The sequence below is a fragment of the Aplysia californica genome, unplaced genomic scaffold, assembly GCF_000002075.1.
Source record: "Aplysia californica isolate F4 #8 unplaced genomic scaffold, AplCal3.0 scaffold00240, whole genome shotgun sequence".
Lineage (NCBI taxonomy): Eukaryota > Metazoa > Mollusca > Gastropoda > Aplysiida > Aplysiidae > Aplysia > Aplysia californica.
Window position 1 is genome coordinate 753,823 of NW_004797510.1, and position 25,107 is coordinate 778,929.

Genomic DNA, 25,107 nt, shown 5'->3' on the forward strand with positions numbered 1-25,107 from the left:
TAAAAATACTCTGGATTTATGAGAAATAACACCTGTGAGAAACAGTTAATGCACTTTCCGTTACACTTTCATCATTCCCGGGATTTTTGGAAGTGAACAGACTGTTACGGTTTTTAATGACAAATGCCTGAAGTAACTCTTTGTGCAATTGGGGTCAATATTATCATAAAGAACCATGAATCAAGTATTCATAACCTTTAATTGTTTGCATTAAAAAAAAAATTTTTTGTCACCTGGATATAAGTTAACTCAGCGTAATTTGGAAAGGTGACTTAGGCTGAGACTTTGTCAAAAAGTTTACTAAAAAATATAAAATATCAGGGATATGGGAATGACTATATTTAATGCTATGTATAGTGGCATTATAGTGACTGGAAGTTCACAAAATGTACGAAAGGATATCAGTGTGATTTCATGGTTCGTCTATCATAGTAAACTTTGACATCTCATTGTGTGAGCGAGAAATAAACATACTACATAAAAGCAACGACGTCTTTGTCTTTGTACAAACTCTTGCGCGATGTTGCATCTTGGTCCATGAGAAAATAATGCTACATTCTTCAGAAAAACATCAATTGTGCATGGTTGGCGGGTGCTCTGGTGTGGTTTGTTCTTTTCCAGTCAAACATCTTTCTTCCATATATATATGTCCTCCTTTTTTAGTAGGTTGCTCACTGGTAATACCTCTAATCTTCGGCACTTTTTTTACTTATATGTGTTGCAAGTGCTGTAAAACTCTTACTCAAACTTAATAAGCAAGGTACCAAACCCTGTTGTCCTTAGTAAAAGTAAGACAAGGACGTATCCTGACAATAGGTACAGACTGAACAGAAGAAGATGTAGACGGTAGTAGACCTGAACACTTGTCAGGCTACAATGTTGTTGATTTACCCAGGTTTCGAAAATTATGAGCTGGCCAAGAGTCTTTGCAAGGTCATGTGATCCATTCATTAGAATGGATTCAGGACTACGAAATATCGCTAGAGATTCAGTTTTAAAAGCTCTCTAACCATGAGAGCAGAGAAAAAAAACAGATGCATTTCGAAGGAGTATGAACTGTAACTGTATGATATAACTTATAACATTAGCAGTCTATCGCTCAAATGACAAGCATGTCCTGGATAATATGTTAAAAAAACTCAGAACGCAGCCAAAGCTGGAATAAAAAAAGGCTGCTTGCTTAACTTATGGATAAAAACCTGCCTCAATAAACAGGACAAAAAAACACCAATAAACAGAACAGAAACATGTTGGAGACAAGTGAACACGAAAGGACTAGTAAATAAAAAATATGAATCCAATTCAGGAGACAAATACTTCATTTAATGCATCCTCTTAGACTTTAAATATATGACAAAACATAAGGCGTTCCACATAGTAAGAATAGTTTAAGCAATAACCGTATCCATCTTGTGCTATAAAGATTCTTTTCCGGTAATATTTGATGTCGTGGAAGTTGGCGGCTGAATGGAAGAAGGCAATGACATGCCTGTAACAATGTTTGTCCGGATCGTGCTGGAGCTGGTCTCATCCGACTTCGGCCCGCCCTGAATGACAACAAACTTTTGCGACGTTGTGATGGAGTTTGTGGGGGTGATGGGCGTTGGGGGTTGTGACACGAGTTTCATGACAGATGTGCTGGTGAGAGAGGTGGCCGCCGGGGTGGATGGCCGAGCTTGGGAGACGATGACAAACTTTTGGGCCGATACGCCCGTGGGAGTGGATGGGAGGGAGGGAAGAGATGACAGGGGTCGTGGGGTGACTGGAGCCAGCGATGAGGTCCCGGAGAGGAATGAGGAGGAGGCTGCCCCAGGAGTTGAGGGAGGTTGCTGGATGACTATCTGAGCTGGGCGCTGTGGAGGAAGGAAGAAAAAAAATATGATAGAACTATATCGGTGAACCTCTGCTTACAAATACAGTCAACTCTGATTTTCTTAAATCCGCTTGAGTTAATCTTCGGTTAAGTTGATCCTTTTCTTGGGTCCAAGCAACTCTTCTTTTTTTGCAATTTCCAACAGTTAGTTTAACTTTTAGTGGGGATCAAGTGGTGCAATCGAGTCACAAATGCTCAACTGTAGGAAAGAACAAGCCAAAGGCCAGTAAAGGAAGACATACAGGTGAAGAAATGGAAATGGATTGGACACACCCTGAGGAGACCCCCAACAAGTATCATCAGACAGGCTTTGATGTGGAACCCACAAGGAAAACGTAAGAAGGGAAGACCAAAGATGACATGGAGGCGAGTGGTACAAGCAGAAATGGAAAAGGCGGGGACATCATGGAAACAGCTAGAAAAGGATGCACAGGACAGGCTTCAAGCTGGAGAAATGTTGTTGATGGCCTATGCTCCACTGGGACTTAAAAAGGGCAAGAGAGAGAGAGAGAGAGAGAGAGAGAAAGAGAGAAAGAGAGAGAGAGAAAGTTTAACTTTGGATAAGTTGATCTACTTTTGGCTCGGCCGACAACATCAACTCGTCCATAGTCGACTGCAAATACAATACAAAATCATCTTGTGTTCACATACATATCTAAGCAACTCTCTGTTCAATAGTCAAGAACAGCTTTCTAGAAATAGAAACTAACACTGCAAAAAGTCCCACAACTATTGAAATGTCAAGCAAAAACTATGAATTCAAATCAGGAAAAAACATCAAAATGTTCCCCATCTTCTTTTGCACAGATGAGGATGTGTTCTGTCTTAAAATAAAACCCAACTGGCTGTGACCAAGGCTCAGATCTGGTCTAAAACAGTCAAAAGCACAATGCCATGACACTACAGATGTGTTTTTGCCATGAATACAGTGGGGGTGTATTAATCGATAATAAAAATAACACCGTATCTTTTCCAGCACACACAAGCTTTCTACAAATAAGTATTATGAATACATGAAGAACCCCCTCTCATAAGTTAAGTCATTTCCAGAGTCTATGCCCATGCGAATAACTCTTCTAGACGCTGTCGTTGTTACAAATTTAGTTTTTAGTAAGAGTTTGTTTTATTAGAGAAATGTCCCCCCTTTGGGAATGGCCTAAAGACACTTCAGTTAGTGGCACCTCCCCGGGGGGTAGTAAGAGTTCTATGGCACTTGCAACACAGTAAGGTCATATAAGTACAGAAGATTAGATTCAAAAGGAAAAAAAATGTATCGAATGTTTTGCTCTCAAATTATTTGTTTAAACCGCACAATTGTTTTCAAAACCATCTAACAGAATTATTTTTTTGAGGAAATAACATTTAGTGTAAAATCAAGCTCATTTGACAGACTTTTTTTTTTTAAAAAGGAAGTCTTGTTTCCTGGCTATCCTTTCGAGTTCTTCATGTCAAAGTAGATCAATTTGTCCAAATTTCATAGGAAAAACATCAAGAGCTACCAACTTTACGTGTTCAGAACGAGATGTACGTCTCAGTTTCTAACCAATGCAGAAGGTTCCAGGAGAGGGCAACAAATGCACACAAACGCAAGCAGTATAGTATAGTATAAGGTTTTACGGCGCTCGCAACTGCTAAGGTCATATGAGCGCGCGAAACACAAGTTGTTCACCTCTGCGAAAGTTCACTTCACGACTGGCTAACTAATTTACTTTAAAATGCTAAAAAGTTAAAATATTCAAATTCGGTGTAAATACATTTGTGATCTAAAACAACTTTTAAGTAACAATAAAAATTTTAAATAATATCAAATTCACTCTACAGCTCGCCATAAAGGCCAATGGCCTTTATAAAATTTAAAATTCTGCTGGGAACAACGACGGAAAAAATATCCTGCAATTTCTTGCATTTATAATATTGCCTTCGGATCTCTCCAAAGTCTAGACATTCTGTTAAAATGTGTCTAATGGTAAAATCTGTGTCGCATCCGACACAGAACGGCTTCTCATCTCCCTGTAGGAGGTATTTGTGGGTCAGGGCCGTGTGTCCGATGCGCAATCGAGTAAAAATGACTTCGTCTCTTCTGGAGAGATCCGAAGGATTTCGCTGTTCTAGTTTGGGTTTAATTTCATATAATTTATTATTTTTCTGGTTTTCCCAGTGGCTCTCCCACAGACTGGAGGTGTACTTTTTGACTTTATTTCTAAAGTCAGTCTGTGGGAGAGTGTTTGTCGTTGATCTCAGCAGAAGGGATGAAGCTTTCTTCGCCAGGTCGTCTACCATCCATGCGAACATGATGTTTTTTCCTGTTTCGGATAGTGTATGGATTTTCTGTTGTAGCCTAACTATTTTTGGGTGTAAGAGTGTGTAGTTTGTGAGTGAGGTGATGCAAGACAGAGAGTCAGAAAGGATAAGGAAAGATTTGTTAGGAGAATTTTCTAAAGAGTCCAGTGCCATGTCAATGGCAGTGGCCTCCGCAGTGAAAATGGAGGCTTCAGGATGGAGTCTCCTCTGGTGTGTATTGTTGGGAGATAGGGCAGCGGCGCCCACTTCATTGTCTTTTTTGGAGCCATCCGTGAAGATGAGCTCCGCACCGGGGTATTTATCTATTAGTTTTTTGTATTCTGCTTTAAAAGTTTTGGTGTTTGTGCTTTCTTTGTTGTGTGTGGTCAGCTGTAAATCTACTTTTGCCTTGGTGAGGTGCCACGGAGGGAGGTCGGGGAAAAGAATTTGTTGGATGTCTTGTTTGGAAAAGTGTAAGTTTTTGAGGTCCTCAAGGATTCTGAGGCCGAAAGGTTTGATGAGTTTTTCGTTGTTTTGGAATCTGTTTATGATTTCTGGATTTGTTTGAAAAATGCTGTTGTGCGCTGGATTTTCCGGTGTTGAGCTCTGTTTAACTGCGTATTGTAGTGAGAGTTGTGTGCGTCTGAGTGAGAGTGGTGGTATGTTGGCCTCGGCCTGGAGGCTCTCCACCGGAGAAGTGCGGAAAGCCCCCAGAGCGAGGCGGAGTCCTTGGTTTTGTATTGGATCTAGTATTTTTAAGACGTGTGGTTTTGCCGATCCGTAGACTTGACAGCCGTAGTCAAGCCTGGACCGGACAAGGGAGATGTACAAGTGGAGAAGGTGTTTTGAGTCCCCGCCCCACTCCGGATTTGATAGAATTTTCAAAGCGTTTAACGCTTTCTGGCACCTCACACGAAGGTCTTTGATGTGTGGTATGAATGTAAGTTTTTTGTCGAAAATGACGCCGAGGAAACGAGCTTGGTCCTGGACGGGAATCCTTTCCCCGTATAGTGTCAAATCCGGCTGCAGCACACGTCTGCCTGTTCGGCAGAAGTGTACTGCAACCGTCTTTGACGGGGAGAACTTGAAACCGTTATTGTTTGCCCAGGTTTAAAGTTTTTGCAGCTGGCCATAGATCTCAAATGAGGATTTTTCGAACGGCAGCATATCAAAAAGTCGTCAACGTATAACGAGCTGTCTATGCTGTTTTGGAGGGTTTTCACTATGGAATTTATTTTAATTTCAAATAGGAGAGGAGAAAAGATGCTCCCCTGGGGGACTCCTTCCTCCTGTTGGTGGGGGTCTGAAAGGGAGGATCCGACACGAACCTGGAAGGAACGGTTCTTCAGGAAGTTGCCAATGAAGGCAGGGAGGTGACCGCGTATGCCGAGTGCGTGCAGGTCTCGAAGAATGCCGTACTACCAGGTTGTGTCGAAGGCTTTTTCTAGGTAAAAAAAGATGGCGATCATGTGGCCTCTTTCAGCAAACTTCTCGCGTATAAAGGTCTCCAGGCGGACCAGGTGATCCAGAGTGGATCAGGTGATCCAGAGTGGATCGAGTTTTCCTGAATCCGCACTGGAGACCGCTCAGCGAGCCCGTCGTTTCCAGAAACCACATGAGTCGCCTGTGAATCATTTTTTCAATTAGTTTGCATAGACAGCTTGTTAGTGCTATTGGTCTGTAATTGGATGCGTGTGTGTGGTCCTTGTTTGGTTTGGGTATTGGAATGACAGTGGCGAGACGCCAAGACTCCGGAAAGGAGTGCGACCGCCACATGTCGTTGTATATGTATAATAGGAGTGTGAGTGTTTCTGAGGGTAAGTGTCTAATGATTTGGTTGTGGATGTCATCCGGTCCCGGGGCTGTATCGCCCAGGTCCGAGATGCACGATGTTAGTTCATCTATTGTGAAGTCGGCGTTGTAGGTTTCAGTGTTGTTTGAGTGGAAGTTTAGGTGTTGTTTTTCTCTGTTAGTTTTGATGTTTCGAAAAGTGGTGTTGTAGTTTGCTTGGGATGAGTTTTTGGCTAGAGATGTAGCTATAGTGTTTGCAATGTCTACTTGTGTTTCAGCTGTTGTTCCATCCGGCCTCTGGACGTGCCGAATGGTGTCTGTGCGTCTACCTAAGAATTTTTTTAGCAATTTGGAAAACTTGGTTGAGTGGTGTCTGGCTGTTGATTTTGGAGATGCATTTTTGGAATGATTGTCTTTTGCTCTCCCTGAGGCATCTACGTGCCTCAGCTCGAGCCTTTAAATAAATTATCTTGTTTTCTATGGTGGTGTTGTTGACGGCTCTTCGATGCGCTGCCTTCTTTTTCTTTACTGCGTCCTCACATTCCCAAGAGAACCAGATCTTGTTCCTCCGGGGTTTTGTTTTTGTTTTTGGAATGTGATTGTGGCATATTTCTAAGAGCTTTTCGTGGAATTTATTGTACTTGTGGTCAAAATTGGGATTAAAAATCTTGGAACATTGATTGGCAAACCCGTCCCAGTCGGCTTTTTTGAAGTTGAAGCGTTCTGGGATCGGGTCGTTTTGGAGGCTATTGTTTTTGAGGAGAATTGGGAAATGGTCCGTACGGTCATCCAGCACAGACCACTCAAGATCTGGGACTAGGTCAGGGGTACAAAAGGTGAGGTCAAGGGATGAAGTGCCATAAGTAGCTCTGTTTCTGTAAGTTGGGGATTTATCATTTAAGAGACAGATGTTATTTTGAAATAAAAAGTTTTCTATTATTTTTCCTTTCTGGTCTATAGCTTTGTCTCCCCAAAGGGGGCTGTGGGCATTGAAATCACCTAGCAAAATAAAAGGTTTTGGGAGCTGAGATTTTAAGTCATTTAGTTGGGTTATTTTGAGGGGGTAAGTTGGTGGGATGTAAACTGAGCAGATCGTGATTGGTCTGTGCAGGGTGACCCGTACGGCAATAGCCTGGAGGGTCGTCTTAAGATGTACTTGTCTGTGGAGTGTGTGGTTGTCGGTGTAGATGGTGGTACCACCGGAAGCAATCTGGTTCTCCGTGTGAATGTGATGGTACGCAGTAAATCCTTTTAAGTCTATGGTTGAAGCCGGGGCGAATTTTGTTTCTTGAATACAGGCCACCCGTGGGCACAGTGTGGCCTGTAAATGTTGCAATTCTGCAATGGAAGGTTGGATTCCGCCGGCATTCCATTGCAGGACCGCCATTATGAATTTTTACTTTTTGATTTGGAGCACTTAGGCCCCGGCTTCGAAGAAGCACTCTGACTCCTCCTTACGGGGGAGGCAGAGTGTTTTCTAGGTTGCCGTCCTGGATTGGACGGCGGTCTAGTGGGGGATTTGGAGGAGTGACAGACTCCGCCCTTCCCGGGGTCAGGCCGGGGAGGGGGGTCGGAGATGTCTTCCTCCATTGGTTGGTGGTGGGGTAGGGGGGTGTCTGCTGGAGAGGGAGCAGACGGAGGGAGCTGGGAAGAGGGGGAAGGGTGCACCTCACGCTCCATCAGAGGGATGAGGTGTGAGGTGGAAGAAGAAGGAGGAGGAGAAGAAGAAGAAGGAGAAGAAGAGGAAGAAGAAGAGGAAGTGATAGAGGAGGGGGGAGGGGGAGGAGAGAGGGCGGAGGGAGAATCCACCCTGTCCTCCCCTAGAACCTCAAAGCGGTTTGCCAGAGGTGTCTCGGTGAAAGGAAGAACCTTTTTTGTTTTACTCACAGAGACATGCCTGTTGACCGTGGGCTTTGGGAGGTCAGCAGTACGCAAGCAGACAGAGGAAAACTCTTACAAAAGCGAAAAAAGTTGCACAAACCTGGGTGAGTTGTAAAGATCTGGGAGTGGCCAGAGTGTGCACTGATGACGTTGATGATGTCAGGTTTTTCTCTTTCTGAAGGAACATGGAGTACATCATGTGACCCAGGTAACCGTAGGCAACGTTGAACTCGTCCACCGTCTCGGTGCTGTTGTGGAAGGACTTCAGCACATTGGGCAGGTATTTCTGGAAGAGAACAAATTCATCACAAAAAATGTATTAAAACAGTCTTCTTTATATTAACGTGAAAAGAAAAGAAATTTCCTTACAATAAACTAGCCTATAAAAATTAGAATAAGACAGAAATTTTCTTAAGATTAACTACCTAAAGACGTAAATTGCTCTGGATACATTAGATAAAGCCAGAAACTAGCATAAGATCAATTTGAATAAACATAATACTTGTTTAGATAAACTATAAAGAGACAATCTTGTCCCTCCGGATTTAAAAAAAAAATGATACAGTACACAGAATATCAGGTCCGTCTCTCCTGTGATTTGTGAGATATTTAGAGATTGTGGGACAAGGTCTTCTGTTCCAGAGCCTGTTGTGTGAGTGCCTCCCTTACATTAGCTTTGGAAAACATCCATGACAATGATGATAAACAAAAAAACAAAAATAAAAACAACATTTTAAAATAGACAACAACAGCCTCCCAACTTCATAATGCAGCGTCTAGTCAGTGGAATCTTTAAGAGTTAACACAAAAATGGTCATCAAGTGCAGGAAGAAAACAAGACAGATAAACAGAGGCAGCATACATTATAATGGAAGCAGGAACTTCTGGCAGCCCTCAGCTCAGTTTTTAAAGAGACAATAACAATAAACAGTAAAAGACACTGGTGTTTAGCTCAGGAGAGGGAAGTGTTTAGTTTGAATTACAGTAAGAGTTTTATGACACCTGCAACACAATAAGGCCATAAAAGTGCCGAAGATTAGAGGTGTTGCAAGAGAGCAACAAACACAAAATAGAAGGAGGGGAGAAAAGGACGACAGACGTTTGATAGGAAAGAAGGAGCAAACCACACCAGAGCACCCGCCAACCACCCACAGAGGGAAATGTACAATCCCCCTGACAAATAATTTAAAGATCCAGACCTCTTAAAACTCCTACAACCCAAAGGAATCTCAGATAGAGCAAGCACAGAATCCTTGGCACAGTGGCTTACCATAAGCTGTTTTTTTATGTGTTCCGCAGCAATCTTGTCGATGCTGTTCAAGGCTGAGCCTTCGTTCGCTGACTTGATCCTGTCTCCCAGCATGCAAATGTAAGGCAGCAAGCATGACTTGATCACCTGGAGGGGGAAAAGGCAAAACTGTGACATTTCTCTTCTCATGTTCACCGGCATCTGTGGTGTAATAGTTGGGCATCTCACTGTCGCAAGCAGGAGACCTGATTCCATTTCCCATTTGGGGAGAGTTTTTATCGAGTATCTTGCTCTTTGTGCTGGGATGTTGTATTCCTCTCAGCCAGGATTTGCCCTGACGGACAACATCAAAAGCCCGCCTCCTAAATGATTTAATTGTGATGATGAGAAATGTGACTGTTTGTCAGGTAACAAAACCAAATTCCATTTACAATCCAAAAAGTAAGTTTATCCCCTTGTCAAAAAAAAATACCGTAAGCAGTAAGAAAGGATGCACATTGACATTTACAACAATAGAAAAAAATAGGTCTCCAATTTTATAATATACATGCTGCCTGTAAAAACATTAACTATTTTTTTACAAAACAAAATAGTACTGCACCAATTTAAAAACAAACATGCCTGCGACTACTTTAACTACATCCCTCCATCCATCTATCCCTAGTAAAGCAAAGAAACTCCATCCCATTTCAACAAGTCAGAGTTGCTAACCCGCTATGAAAAAAACATCCTGAACTTTTTAGAACCCCGTTGGAATGTACAGCAGGGGAATCAAAATTTACAGATCATAAATTGTCTCATATTTCTTGCATAAAGATTATCGTTATACAAAGTACAATATGACCAGCAAAAAGAGATTAAAACATAAATAGATGTAAAAGCAGGAGTATATTACAAAATCCCAACAACATTAGAAATACTGATATTCCTAGTTCATTTTGAAAATCAGCGCTTCTGTACATGTGTGAGTGCCTCCCTTACATTAGCTTTGGAAATCCTCCATGACAATGATGATAAACAAAAAAAACAAAAATAAAAACAACACTTTAAAATAGCTCCAGCTGTGGATCGATAACAACAACGTACATGTTAGAATAAGTAAACAAACACACAGCACGTAACGTATATCTACCTCCGGGCCCAGTTCCCCCAGACCAGCAATGGCCCCGTACTGTGTGGCTAGGGCGGCAGTTTCGCTCTGGATTGCTTTGCTGAACTTTTTCGTGACGCGAGCCTGAACGTTGTTGGTGTTGTTGCTGTAGTTCCTGAGGAACAAGATCACAAAAGTTCACTAACTTTGTGTTTTATGTAAATCGTCCCCCCAGAACTATTTTGTCTAAGGTGCACTTTGGACAAAATAGTCCCGATTTGACAAAGTGTCTGATGATGATCAATGCATCTGCAGAGGAGAATATTTCTTCAAGAGAAAGTAAAGAGAAGCACATCACTATAATAATCGTTTTAAGTCAAAGAAAAGGAAAGACAGACAGAAATAACAGAGGAAAAGAAAAGTAGAATCATTTAGTGGAGATCTCCAACCATCCTTTCCTTCCCCCCCCACTCCTTCAACAAAGAAGTAGAATAACCCTGAGACCTTGAAATCAGAGGAGATTTCAGGAGCAGTCAAGAATGTTAATAAGCATTAGAAAATACATATAGAAGTAAAGTAAACTTAATCCGATCAATCTTTCCTTACCTGCATATTTGTGCAACTAATCTCGCAGCAAAATCCCGCAGGGCCCAGTGGTTGTCCATGTCTGGTCGTAGGCACAACTGTCGACTCACCACACACGTCATCACAGTTGGCAGCAAGTCATGGAGCTGGAGAATAACAAGAAACAGAAGATACAGTTGAACCTGCTGTAACGGCAATCTGTTCAAGATAACCACCTAAACAAACATCTCCCCCCCCCCCCATTGCAGTTTTTAAATATAGTTTTTTAATATTATGACGACAATGTCAAAGACATCCACATATCTAAGACAATCACTTTTCTCCCTGACAACGGGTGGTCATCTAGGTCAATTTCAACTTTAAGAATAAATGCTTGTTCATTCTGAAGTCTTGTTGACATAATACTATTAATACTGCCCTAGAACTTTTTACTGAAGCCTGCAGTGTCAAAATTCATTTTGCACAACTAATGACAGTCCACGACTATTTTGATAAAAATTGTTTAAAGGTGCAGATGTCGATTCCACGCAAACTAATGACCCAGCCACGCACAGCCAAATTAAAATGTTTTGATCATCTGAACAGTACTACAAGCATAAATTATGAAAAAGTTTTGAAACAGTGACATATGTAAATCTAAAGCCATGCCTCGCCAAAATTTAGGCTTATCTCTGCTATTTTTCTACATTTATTACTGAAAAAAAAAAAGATAACTCCCTCCAAAATTGTACATGACATACAAAATCTAAATCTGAATACCTCAGCAGATGACACAAAAAAGGGGAAAAAAAAACCCAACAACAACTAACCCTCAAAAGTAAAAAAAATGGAAAAGTCACAGATTCGTCCTGACTTACATATTTATCTAGATATATGGTCTGGTTGTCCAGGAGAGACTTGACCATCCTCATGAGATAGATGAGCAAGGCCAGGTTGTTCTGCACCACATTGATCTTGACACCCTCTGAGGCAAACGCGATGAATCTGGGCAGCATCTGGTGCAGACCCGGGTCTTGTTGGAGACTCTGGAGGGCTTCCTGGTGATGATGATAATGATAAAAATAATAGTATAATAATAATAATAATAATAATAATATTGCCTTTTAATTCATATATAATAATTCTTATCCATGCTCCACAGCATGGTCTAAAAATGTTATTATTCTTATTACCCCCAGCAGACCCTAGACCACTCCAAAACATTCTCAGTTTCCCTGGAAGTATATACCGCGAGCATTTGATTAAGTGCTCAAACTGACAAGATCTTTCGCCATCTTTAGCTGAGTACTTATTCCCACCTGGGTGAAGTCACTAAAATTTGTGTAAAATTATTTCCAAATAATGCAACCAATGTTTACAAATTTCATGATCTGAATAATGAGAAGCACATCAACACAAAAATGATCATTCAGTGATGAGGAAAAGAAAGACAGACAGACAGAAACACATGGAAAAAAAAGAGGAAGTAGGAAATAGCAGTTCTTTCCAACCACTCATGTGATGCAACATAGAACAATGGCTTATCAGTGTCTACAGTAATCAAAGTGAAGCAGGAGAAATGTTAGAACACTGAATCAACAGTGTAAAGCAGATAGATAGATGAAGGAAAAATATATTCATATATAGAGGGTGGGGGGAGGGGGGGGGGGGGGTGGAGACCGAGAGAGAGAGAGAGAGAGAGAGAGAGAGAGAGAGAGAGAGAGAGAGAGAGAGAGAGAGAGAGAGAGAGAGAGTGGGGGGTGGGGGGTGGGGGGAGGGGGGTGGGCGGCAGGATGAGATTAATACAGTGTAACTTCTGTACTAGTGAACTACAATCCACAAAGATGTATACTTAGATGAAACATAAAGGTGTGCCATCCCTGCCTTCTTTCTCCCTTTATTCTTACCACTAAACCAAATGCTCCCTATAAGGAAAGGCTGATTTGTGCCTACTTTTGGCCCGATTCATGTAACAAAAATAAATTAGTAAAATGTGAAAAAAAAAAAAATTCTTGCACAGTCAACACAAGCCCAAACTCACATTTCACTATACCACACTACTCAGTAAAGAGCAGGAGTATTAGTCAAACTGCAGGTATATATACACCAACTTACTGATCTTTTCAGCTCATCTGGTCCCACACAACTTTCTGTTATTTCTTTGTAGTAATATTGTTGCTCCTGCAAAACAAACGACAAAAAATAAGCATGTGAGATAATAACTATGCAAGGTTACATGAAAATGCATATGTGTCAGTATAAGTATTGAATGTGTAACATGGGTTATAAAAATTGTTAAGATTGAAAATGCTTCCCCCCCCCCTCCCCCTCCAAATATCATGGCTAAAATAAGTTAACAATGAAGGTACTAAACACTGCTCAGTATATAACAACAAAATACAACACCCCCCCTCCCCTTGTAAAAACAAACAAACTGTAGGAGATCAAGGCCCAAGCCTTAGTGAGGTGTGTTAGAGGGAAATGTAATAATGGCCCTCAAAATCAAACTCCGCCCATGAAGTTGAAGAAGCTGATGACTGTTAGGTCCAAACCAACAGAAGTTCGAAATTATTTGTTTTCATGGAAAAATATATAACAAATACAGAGTCAATTCAGTGTCAATCTTGGTCTCACACACATTTTTATTTGTTGCATTGCATACTGAGGAATTATATTTTTAAAATAAACATGAACGGCGTGTCAATTCACATCACATAAGTGCCTGTTTTGACAGCATTTAAATCTGGTCTAATAACACATTTATTTAAATCCTATTTTAGTAACTAGTTTAAGTCTTCTTTCAAGTGTGATCAGTAGCCACAGTGATTGTCTTTTTAGAGTATGCGTTCTTTTGTCAGATTAAGAGTGTATATCATTGCTGCAGGATTCTAAACAGTAACTCTGAAAATGTTCAGTTGTTTTCTTTTCCCTTACATATGTCTGACATCACACAACACATCCTATAAATAACTTTCAACCAGATTAACCCACTGGGTAACCAAATAGTCACTACAATGCTGGATTCTGAACAGCTAAAATGTGTTTAATAGCCTTGCTTTTTACTTTTTCACTCTCCTATAAATTTTTTTTTACAGAAACTCAGTTAGCCATTTAAAACCCAGAAGCGATGATGTGCATTTGAAAGTTTCATTGTATATTGAATCGGTCAGTATATGAAACATGTCAATGTGTTAGCTGTTCATTTTTAAAAAAAATTGAAAACATTAAAAAATCTTATTTTATATTGAAGTGCCTAGAGCCACCAGGGAGTGGGCACTATAGGAAAGATATTCATTATTATCAGCATTAAAACTTACAGTACCGCTGGCGAAAGTCGCCGACGCAATCAGGCACACTAAACATAATTAACAATGAATGGACGCACTGCACTGAAGTAAATACCCAAGGAAATCACTCTATATGATAGCCGAATGGTTGATGTATCTCTCTGAATTTTTACAGCGTGTTTCTTGGCTGTCAAGGTTTTTCTAATAAAAAATTCTACCACGGCTTCAGGGTTCTAAACTGGAGTGGTACCCAAGGGTTTTTCACTATATGAGCCTTCGGTACTGTAAGTGTTAACAGACAGAGCAATCACTCACAACAGACAGCTCATGTGTGGTCAGGTTTTTCAGCTTCACTGTGTCTTTGTGCTTGTGGTGGTGATGGTGTTTGTGTTTGCCCACTTCTGGGTGTGCTCGTTTGTGAAGCCGAGCAGTGGACGCCTTCAGCGTTGTGTCCAGGATTTCCTGTTTCTGCAAGTCTTTACTAGCCGGCGGAGGATTCTCTGGCAGAGACGGCTGAACACCATCAATACTGAGCCAGTGAGCTGCAAACAAAAAAAAAGAAAATGTATCATCATTCAATATCTAAAACCACTTTCTTGTATAGTTTTTCAATATCTTATATCTTATTCTTGCATTTTCATTCAATATCTATTTCTTGTATTATCACTCGATATCTAACATATTTTTCTAAATGCCATGTTGCTATTAATCTAGTCTTTCTTGACCATTATAACATTTTCTAAATCCAACAGCCATCTAAGCTTTTCATCAAAAAGCTGTTCAACAAGAAACCAAACTTTTTAAGGAGAGAGAAAAACTATTTCACCCTTTTAAAAAAGTGTGCCTAAAGTATGTATCTTTTCTTGCTTTTCTCAACACTTAGCATCATCAAAGAGAAAGACATTCATATACAGTCAAATCTGCTCTAACAGCCAACTGTCCAATACAACCACTTCCCACTTTGATTTTTTCTAATAATGGCATGTCCACCCGTCTAAGACAAACACTTGTCTCTTCTACAACAGGTGGCCGTCTTGGACTTTTTCAACTGTGTACGTATTCATGCAAAAATACCTTTAATAGAGACATCAATGGGAAGTTTGGAGGACTGCTCGGTAAGCACTGTCTGTAGGTCTACCTCCTTCTCATCTGTGAAGAAAATTTCTCTGCCCCCGCCGCTAGCATGTCGGAAAGGAACGAAGCCATCTTTGTTTGTATGGCCATAAACGGGCTGGAATTAAAACAAATAACATTTTAAAAGTTATCTTACGAGAAACATTTGTCATCTAAAAACCAAAATATTGTATGGAAATTAAGAGAAATGAACTTGAAAGGGAAATAAAAGCATTCACTCTACTGGTTGAGTTCCCAATGCCTGAGACCATATGAGAAAAAAAAGATCATTAACCGACAATGATCATCTGCAAAAGCATTACCAATTTCAGAAGCATGAACAAATAAAGAACAAGACCTATAAAGAGACACTGACACGAAAATAAGCTATAATTCAAAGCAAGCTCAAAGGCGGCATAAAAACACAAACTAAACCAATACAAACATTTTTTAGCATTGAAACTTTGGAAGGCAGAAAAAATGTCTAAAATTTAAACAAACGAGCTTTTCCAAACTTCAATTTTAAAAAAGAACAAAAACAAAACAAAACCACATGCTGCAGTTATTATTTCAGTGCTCTCAACATGTTGCATCCTTTCTGTGACTCACACTATCCTTGTTACATTATCATGACTGCATAAAACTAAGAAAAACCTTAATGACAATTGTTATCAAAATCTATTAACTTGAAAATAAAACGTTTCACGTAATAAATACTCACTTCCACATTCTTCATTTGCAGTGCTGCATCCATGTCTGAGCAAAGCAGCTTTCTTCTCTTGCCATGTTGTTTCAACTTTTCTGCTTCCTGATGATGACAGTACAGCACAGATGTGATTTCCCAGGATAAATAATATAGAACTATATATATAATTCTTTAAACTTTCTGGCGCACCCATAGAAGTGATGAATCAACTCAGTTTAAGATTATTCTTTTTTTTAAACGACAGGGAAAGAAAACAAAAAAAACGACAGTGACAAATTACCACACCGTCTTGCGACAAAGTTAGTAAAAAAATTAGTCAGATATGTCCATCCTGAATACTTGAAATGAATACAGACCTATTAATTAAACAAATGGGAGAAGAATTAAAAATGAGACAATACCGATCAGAACCTCTTCCTCGTCCAGTCTTGATAAATAATGTGGCAATTTATAAAATTTTACATCAACATAGTAATAGTATATAAAATCATTGGGAGGCAGGCTACTAGATGTCTCCGCCTTAAGGAGATCAGATACTATATATTAAACAAATTTTTTAAATTCCACTTTAGGCAAATTCGGTATACAATTGTGTTCATGATACACAAACATACAAGGGACAAATATCATAAATGAGACACAATATAATCACAATCACAGACAATCTACCATAACCGGTAGTTGCTATGCAGAGCCCTATTTTTGGGTTACACTTATCATGTCTTTCTCAAGGACATATCCCAGGAACCATCCACCTAAACCCCATGTCAAAGGAAGACACTTGACATTACTGTGAGCCTGAGCTCACTAACCACTTAGTACCTTTATTGTGAATGAAATAGATCAATGAAATATAAAAGACATACAAATACAACTTCAAATTACCTGCACCAAAAGCTTTAGACGATAAGAGATATCCTCCGCCAAAAAAGAAGCTGCCTCATCAGCAAGTCCAGACACTCCAATAGTTTCCCCAATGACCCTGATAGATTCCGAGGACAAAACAGAAGGGAAGCGACTCTCTTTCTCGGAAGCCATTTTGAAATTTCGTCTGGACTTCAAATCCACTTCCTTGAAAGGCTTCTAGTTCATCAATTCTTTCTTCACAGATGTTTCCTGAAAACCAAAAGACGGATAAATTACAATAGGTTGGGTCCACACAAACAAAAAGAAAATGGGTATTATTTTATTTTCGCTTTCATCTCAGTTCTTATTCATTTTATTCTGCTCCTTTACTCAAATTTTTACTTCATATCTGTTGCAAATTATTAATTTTGAAATATATATTGGATGGCGTTTAATAAAAGTAAAAGTTTCATTTGTACTACTACACTAGGAGGCGTAATTGCGTAGCAATAATATGTTGGACTTGAGAAACAAAATCAGGAGGATTTTCAAGTAGAGCATACCAAGCCTCCCTCCCAACTCAGTTGTTTTGTTCAATCTACTGTTACTACAGGGAGGGCCAGTTTAGATATCTTGGAACTGGATATTAACACTGTGATTATTCTCACCTGAGGTGAGGATAAAATAAAGACTATTCTTGCCCCGGGTGAGAATAACGACAGCCTAGTGTTCTCACCCGATTTGTTTCGGTTTCCTTCCGCCCTTTTTATTTCGTTTCGGGCATTCTCCATCTTTTTGGTACATCTCTACCCTAATTATTATTCTCACCCACGTTTTTCGTTTCCTATCCAGGCGACAAAACTCGCCTCCCAGTCTCTCACTCACTCCGCTGAGCACGCGAGGTGACTAAATTCGCCAACGAGCAGGCTAGCTCTCGAGCACAGGAGGCGACTGGCCTATTGTAGATTTGGGGGAAAACTTTATTTTTATAGCAATATAGCGTCACCTTTTGTTGCTATTAATATTATTGGTTCTGTAATTGAAAATTTTACTCTTGAATGGTATAACCAATAAAAATCAAGGAAAAAATAATCCAAGGGTCAAGCTGCGTGCCTTCATGGGTTCTGTTAGGGATAAAATGTTTATTGTGTTGTAAACAAATCCAGTTCTAACATTACAATGACATACTAACATGATTTCATTAAACAGCTCTCAGTTTAGGCTATTATTTTTAAAACCATATTACTCTGGAAAGTGATTCCTTTCTGAATTTATAAATTTTTATGTATACTTGTCTAGATCTAGGGTTTTGGTGAAGGTATGCATGCATGCATACTGTCAAGATTTTATATATTCTCAGACCGGGTGAGAATAACGATAGCCGGATTACATTAAAGCTCACGTCTCGATTGTCATCATTATAATCGAAAAAGTTTCATAATTAAATGCTGGAAATATAATTAGGAACAAGGGACAGGAATCGAAACGGACGTCATGCTGGACTCAATTCAGAGTCCGAATATATAATTTTTGTCTATTCGGATAGTCACTTCAGATGAGAATAATGAGATATTGCCTTTTTTAAGCAACTGCTAGACCTAGATCTCGATCTAAAGCACTTCAACTCCAGTCACTTCAATAATACACACAACACTGACTGTGTTCCACTGACTGTTCAACTATCTGTGACAACACTAGATCTAGATCTAGATCTACCAGACTACCACAATGAACTACACTGTCATTGTGATTACTGCAGCTGCAAAGAGTGCAAGGTAGGCCTAAATCATATTGAATGATATATTTGCAACTTTGACAATAAGCCGTTTCCTCAAATGACGGTCGTGACAATCCTGGTATTAAAAATCTAGCATTAATAGACAGACAAAAAAGTATAGGCGGCGCTCTTTGGAAATTGCCTTCCCGTTCAATTGGTAGCCAGCCTTTTTCGATTTTGAAATTCATAATTTGCCATATAATGCCAGCCCGAAACCCCCCACTATCGGCGCTTTTTCGTTTGTTTCCCCAGCCGCCATCTTGGACCGAATTTGATTATTCGGCAGAATCTAATATGAAGAGACCATCCATTTCCTTTGTATCCATTGGTTTATCAGGGGGGAGACCTCTCTGAACCCCCCCCCCCTTTTTTTTGCAGGGGGTATGCAGCCCCCCCCCCCCCCTTTAAAGCATGTTCCACCGATAACGACCCAACAATTATTCGATATGCCCAATATAATTTCACATTCGGTTCAAGATGGCGTCCTGGGGTAACAACCGAAAAAGTGCCCCCCTCAAACCCCCCACTGTTATGGCTAGCGCGCAGTATTAACACTTTTCCCACCACGAGTCGAAAAATCGTGGACGAGGCCTCACAGGACTGAAAGCCGCAAAATACGGCTCGAGTGGCTCGCTATCTATTCCAATGCAGTAAAGAAAAGACACGAAATTCTCTGCCGATCCACGATTTCCAAATAATAGAATAGACTTCCTTTTAGCAGATATACGAAAGAAAATATAGCACTGAGCTGAGAGATGATTTTAAGTCATTTTAGCGCTTTTTTTGTCCCCTTCCAAACATAAAAATGAGAAAAAAAACGCTACCCTGACTTCAGTATTATAGGCTTATGTCTCATATTTTCACTTCTAGAATCTATATTAGGTACAGCATGCAAAACTTTCAAAATTTCTTTTGCACTACTAGAGGCAACCTAGATCTAGATCTACCTGGGAAGTTTGAATGGTGCTGTTATTTTTGTACTTTTTTAGAAATATGACCTTTCAAAGCCGGGGTGACGATCGACTTCTCACCGCAGGTGAGACTTGCCAGCATTTGCTATTCTCACCCGGTGTGAAACAAGACCTGTTTTTTCTAATTTCAGAATACTGTCTATCGATGTGGATGAGATCAAATTGACAAAAGCAAAGAAAAAATGACGTTATGATACAAAAGTAAGCTAATTTGGTCGTCTACAAAAATGCTATGGCTCTATGGCCTAAGTCTAGACCTAGATCTAGACAGTTAGTAGACAGACTAGACAGACATTAATCATAGATCTAGTTTTGAGGCCTATAGATCTAGATCTAGATTTCTAGATCTAAATGAAGATTGCGGATGACTTTGCGAAGAACGATCGTTTTTCCTTCGTTTTTGGAGTTGGAGGAATCAATAAGACTTTATCTAAGACAAATTAAAGAAAAGAACAATATATGTCATTATAATTTCAATTGAGCTGTCACCCTCTCTTTTTCTGTCTCTCTCTCCCCTCTTTTTCACATTTGTCTGCCTTCCTCTTTCTCTTTCACACACACACACACACACTCTACCACGTCTGGAAACTGAAACTTTCCGAAAGGCCACCTCTATTCTCACCCCGGGTGAGAATAGCGCAGGCGAGTCTTTTGGCTATTCTCACCCAGAGTGCATTCACCGTTAAAGAAAATAAAAGAAAGGATCAAATACAAAACTGCCGTTCTCTGTTTTAAATGTATAAATGATAGTGCACCTTTTTATCAAAACATTCCTGGAATTATATCATCCACCTAGAGCCCTTAGATCAGCCTCTGATAATGTAATTCTTAAAACTCCAAAACAAAATTACAAAACATACGGCGAGCGTTCCTTTTTATTCTTTGGTCCCCTGGTATGGAACGAACTCCCATATAAAATAAGATCTGCCCCAACAATTTCCATTTTCAAAAGGAAGAGGATAGCCGTACTTAATGACGGCTAGACTGGTTATTCTTAATATGATGGCTAGACTGATCATTTTTTTTAAAAAAAGGCCTACTGAATTGTAAATACAGCTGTATACATTTTTAGTGTGCAGTACCTAAAGTATTTGTATTTGAGAAGAAACCAGGTGCCTTAATGACAGTGCATGTATTTTAAACCTCCTGTTTTCTAATGTTAATAGGGCCTAAGATAAGTATGGCTAGACTGGCAGTCTAGCCGTACTTAAGTACGGCTAGACTTCATGGCTAGCCGTATATAAAGTACGGCTAGACTGAGAGTCTAGCCGTACTTAAGGACGGCTAGACTGTCAGCCGTACTTAATATTGATGGCTGAATTGTAAATGAAATTTTTTGTTTGTAATGCCTAAAGTATTTATATTTCAGACAAAACCAAAAGGTGCCTTACTGACTTGCATGTAATTGAACCTGAATAATTACTAGATCTAGATCTAGATCTAATGAGACCTGTGTACTTAACAGGCTTGAGTCGATAGGGCCAAACCTAGATTCTAGATCTAAGTACGGCTAGACTGGCAGTCTAGCCGTACTTAAGCCACTTCGTTTTCAAAAATCAGCTGAACAAAAAGCATTTTTTATTCACAAAAGCACACCTGTCATAATGATGTACTGTGATATTATATAATATATGTATGTGTTTATGCCAGACTGAAGAAATAGTGTGTGAAAATGAGAGAGAGAAAAAAAGAGAGAGATAGGGAGAGAAAAGAGAGAGAGATAGAGAGAGAGGGAGAGAGAAAGAGAGAGAGATAGAGAGAGAGGGAGAGAGAAAGAGAGAGAGAGAAAGAGAGAGAGAGAGAGAGAGAGAGAGAGAGAGAGAGAGAGAGAGAGAGAGAGAGAGAGAGAACGGAAATGTTTTTCTATCTGTATAGAATTAATGTTTTAATGAATTTCTAGTTACTCAAGTTTCAACTTATTGTGACCTTTCGTGATTTTTATTTTATTTTTATTTTTTAGTGAACACATTTTCAACCTCACTGCGAGACTATTTTTCTCATTAAAAATTTCACACATGTATGCATTTATATTATATATGCATTATAATACGTTGTTTTACGTACGCACTTGTCGATTAATTTTTAAGATGTGATGTCTTTTGCATTGTAATGCGCATTGAGCATCTTTTAGAACATGGAAATGCGCAGTATAAATGCTATTTAATTATTATTTTTATTAGATCTAGGCCAATCAATTTTGCATTCACCCTGAACCACAGAATTCTACACTGTGATAACAGAAAAATTGTATAATTCTGTGCCGTGAACAAACGTTCCATTACTACTGTTAGCCTTTTAAGCGTACAATTTTGTCTGTGGGCGCAGTGGAGAGAGAAGAGTGAGAGAAAGGAGTAGCGCAAGAACTTTCGGGCAAAACAAACTGGCGACCCGGGTAGTTTGGCTCGATTCGAAAAGTTAAATAGCCGTAGCATCTTTGTAGACGACCAAATTAATTTACTTTTGTGTTTTAACATCATTTTTAAACTTTGTTTTGGTCGATTTGATCGTCCACACCGATAGACAGTATTCAGAAAGAGACAGAGAGAGAGAAGAGGGGAGGAGTAGATCTTGCGAGAACTACCGGGCAAAACAAAATAGCGACCCACGTAGTTCGGCTCGATTCGAAAAGTGAAATAGCCATAGCATCTTTGTAGACGATCAAATTAGCCTACTTTTGTGGTATTATAACGCAATTTTTTCTTTGATCCATTTGATCATCCACACCGATAGAAAATATTCCGAAATTAGGAAAAACAGGTCTTGTTTCACACTGGGTGAGAATAGCCTACGGTGGCAAGTCTCACCCGGGGTGAGAGGTCGATCGTATTTTTATTCTCACCCCGGGTGAGGATAGGCTCCACTTCCTTCCGAAATCACTAAAGGTTCCCCCTACCGGGCCTGTATACTTCGTGACTTTGTTCCCGGTAACCGGGTCTGTATACACTTTGTTTGACATTTTCCTTTGGTGGGAGAGGGGTAGATCAAGATCTAGATATCCAGATCTAGCTAGATATCTAGACGTCTAGATATCTAGGTATTCTCCTAGATTCTAGGGGCGTAAAAATAGACAGGTCAGGGACGAGCCCTGGACCAGTAGAGGATTTTGGTCTGGTACTACCAGTGGTACACCAGTGGTAGGAAAAGAGTTAATTTAATACACATGAAAGTTAAATCTTTACTTTCACTCCCGCACACAGATTGCACTGCTTCAGGGGTCAAACTGCTGTACTGTTTGCTGCAGATCACACATAAAGCCACTAAAACTGTCGCAAATATCAATTATTTTCAGGAAAATTTCAAATGTAACTGTAAAATTTATCAAATTATGGGTTAAAACCATGCACCCCCCCAGATTGGTCCAAAGCACGTCTATCTCGACAACAATCAAATATTTCAAAAACTATTAATTTGCGACAGAAAAGAAGCTGATATTCTTGTTCAACGCATCAATATTTAGTAGAAAAGGAAGAGGCTAGCCGTACTTAATGACGGCTAGACTGGCAGTCTAGCCGTACTTAAGTATGGCTAGACTGTGGCTTTAGTACGGCTAGACTGCGTAGCCGTACTTTTTCGAAAAATATGATGGCTAGACTGACCATTAAAAAAAATAGGCCTACTGAATTGTAAAAATATAAATTTTTAATGTGCAGTACCTAAAGTATTTGTATTTGAGATGAAACCAGGTGCCTTTTAAGGACAGTGCTTGTATTTTAAACCTCCTGTTTTCTAATGTATAGGGCCTAAGATAAGTACAGCTAGCCTGGCAGTCTAGTTAAGTACGGGTAGACAGCCAGGCTAGCCGTACTTAAGGACGGCTAGACTGTCAGGCTAGCCGTACTTAATATTGATGGCTGAATTGTTTTATGAAATTTTTAGTTTGCAATGCCTAAACTTTAGCCTAAAGTATAAAATTTCAGACAAAACCAAAAGGTGCCTTACTGACTTGCATGTATTTGAACATGAATAATTAAGTTAGATCTAGATCTAGATCTAATGAGACCTGTATACTTAACAGGCTTGAGTCGATAGGGCCAAGCCTAGATCTAAGTACGGCTAGACTGCCAGTCTAGCCGTACTACGGCACGGCGTCTACGGCTAGCCACTTCGAGTAGAAAATGGACAACAGCATCAACAGGTAATCTAGCCAAGTGTGAGACAGGAGGGAAAGTAAAAAAAATACCACATGAAAACACGGTGGGTCCACTAAAAGATCAATCTGGCCAAAATAAATTCCCTAAATTTTAAATACAAAATAGGCCGAAAAATGGCTGATTTGGACTTTGGTGGTAGGGAGCCTCTAGGCCCTACGGACGGTAGGGTTCACTTAGCCGTGAAAGTGGCTGTTCTCACCCGCCCGGAAGTTCTCGCAAGATCAACTCCTCCCCTCTTCTCTCTCTCTCTGTCTCATTCTGAATACTGTCTATCGGTGTGGACGATCAAATTGACCAAAACAAAGTTAAAAAATGATGTTAAAACACAAAAGTAAATTAATTTTTTTGTCTACAAAGATGCTACGGCTATTTAACTTTTCGAATCGAGCCGAACTACGCGGGTCGCCATTTTGTTTTGCCCGGAAATTCTCGTGCTACTCCTCTCTCTCTTTCTCTCTCTCTCTCCACTGCCCACAGACAAAATTGTACGCTTTTAGTAGGCTACAGTTGTAATGGAACGTTTGTTCACGGCACAGAATTCTACAATTTTTCTGTTATCACAGTGTAGAATTCTGTGGTTTACGGTGAACGCAAAATTTGGTGAACGCGCACCGGGTGAGAATAGCCACAAGACTCGCCTGCACTATTCTCACTCTGGGTGACAATAGAGGTGGCCTTCTGAATACCGTCTATCGGTGTGGACGATCAAATTGACCAAAACAAAGTTAAAAAATGATGTTAAAACACAAAAGTAAATTACTTTGGTTGTCTACAAAGATGCTACGGCTATTTAACTTTTCGAATCGAGCCAAACTACGCGGGTCGCCATTTTGTTTTGCCCGAAAATTCTCGCGCTACTCCTCTATCTCCACTGCCACTGCCCACAGACAAAATTGTACGCTTTTAATAGGCTACAGTTGTAATGGAACGTTTGTTCACAATTTTTTTGATATCACAGTGTAGAATTCTGTGGTTTACGGTGAACGCAAAATTTGGTGAACGCGCACCGGGTGAGAATAGCCACAAGACTCGCCTGCACTATTCTCACTCCGGGTGAGAATAGAGGTGGCCCTTAGCCGTAGCCTACATGGCCACTTTTGTCCTTAGCAATCACTTGTTTCTTATGTAAACAAACGGGAAGGCAATTTCCAAAGAGCACCTAGATCTAGATCTAGATCTAGGCAACTTACAAAAAATAAAACGTAGGTCTAGTTACGATGTGACTGGGTACTTTCATTTGCTGTGTTGTTCTATTCTTACAAGATTTTCGGATTTTCCGATTATTTTCTTCTTCCGCTCTTTACACTACAATGGCGCATGCGCACCTTTTTTCATTTGTTTCGCTTTTTATATTTTCCCTCAATAATTGTCTTCAAGTGTTCAGTTTTGAGAATCGGTTTGAGCTTATAAGTATGATATCTTTATTCTACCTCATACTATCACAACAGGTTATCAATCACCATCAAAATTAAATAATTGGTCACCTTTTTGGATATCTTGTAAAGCAAGCTGTTAGGCCTTGGCTATT

The 25,107-nt window shown here is 39.9% G+C and overlaps 1 protein-coding gene across 2 annotated transcripts; it reads right to left on the reverse strand.

Annotated features, from left to right (window-relative positions):
* Positions 1 to 1,301: 1,301 nt before the first annotated feature.
* Positions 1,302 to 25,081, reverse strand: LOC101857648 (transcription initiation factor TFIID subunit 6). Of its 2 annotated transcripts, none has more exons than XM_035970237.1 (12): positions 25,064 to 25,081; positions 16,720 to 16,950; positions 15,850 to 15,936; positions 15,090 to 15,246; positions 14,331 to 14,557; positions 12,844 to 12,909; positions 11,607 to 11,786; positions 10,771 to 10,895; positions 10,207 to 10,339; positions 9,096 to 9,221; positions 7,926 to 8,111; positions 1,302 to 1,853 (listed from the first exon to the last, which is right to left on the reverse strand). In XM_035970237.1, exons 2-12 carry the CDS (start codon positions 16,870 to 16,872, stop codon positions 1,416 to 1,418), a joined length of 1,878 nt encoding a protein of 625 aa, XP_035826130.1. In that variant the 5' UTR covers positions 16,873 to 16,950; positions 25,064 to 25,081; the 3' UTR covers positions 1,302 to 1,415. The 2 variants fall into 2 exon arrangements, with proteins under 2 accessions (XP_035826130.1, XP_005100271.1); XM_005100214.3 differs by lacking the exon at positions 25,064 to 25,081 and adding an exon at positions 24,770 to 24,881.
* Between the last annotated feature and the right edge of the window lie 26 nt (positions 25,082 to 25,107).

Coding starts and splice junctions, on each gene's coding strand:
- LOC101857648 (XM_035970237.1), bottom strand. CDS start 16,872: ATGGCTTCCGAGAAAGAGAGTCGCTTCCCTTCTGTTTTGTCCTCGGAA. Junction 12,910..14,330: donor CCACACATGAGCTGTCTGTT/GTGAGTGATTGC, acceptor TTTGTTTTGCAG/GAGCAACAATATTACTACAA. Junction 9,222..10,206: donor TGGGGGAACTGGGCCCGGAG/GTAGATATACGT, acceptor TTCCCCCTCCAG/GTGATCAAGTCATGCTTGCT.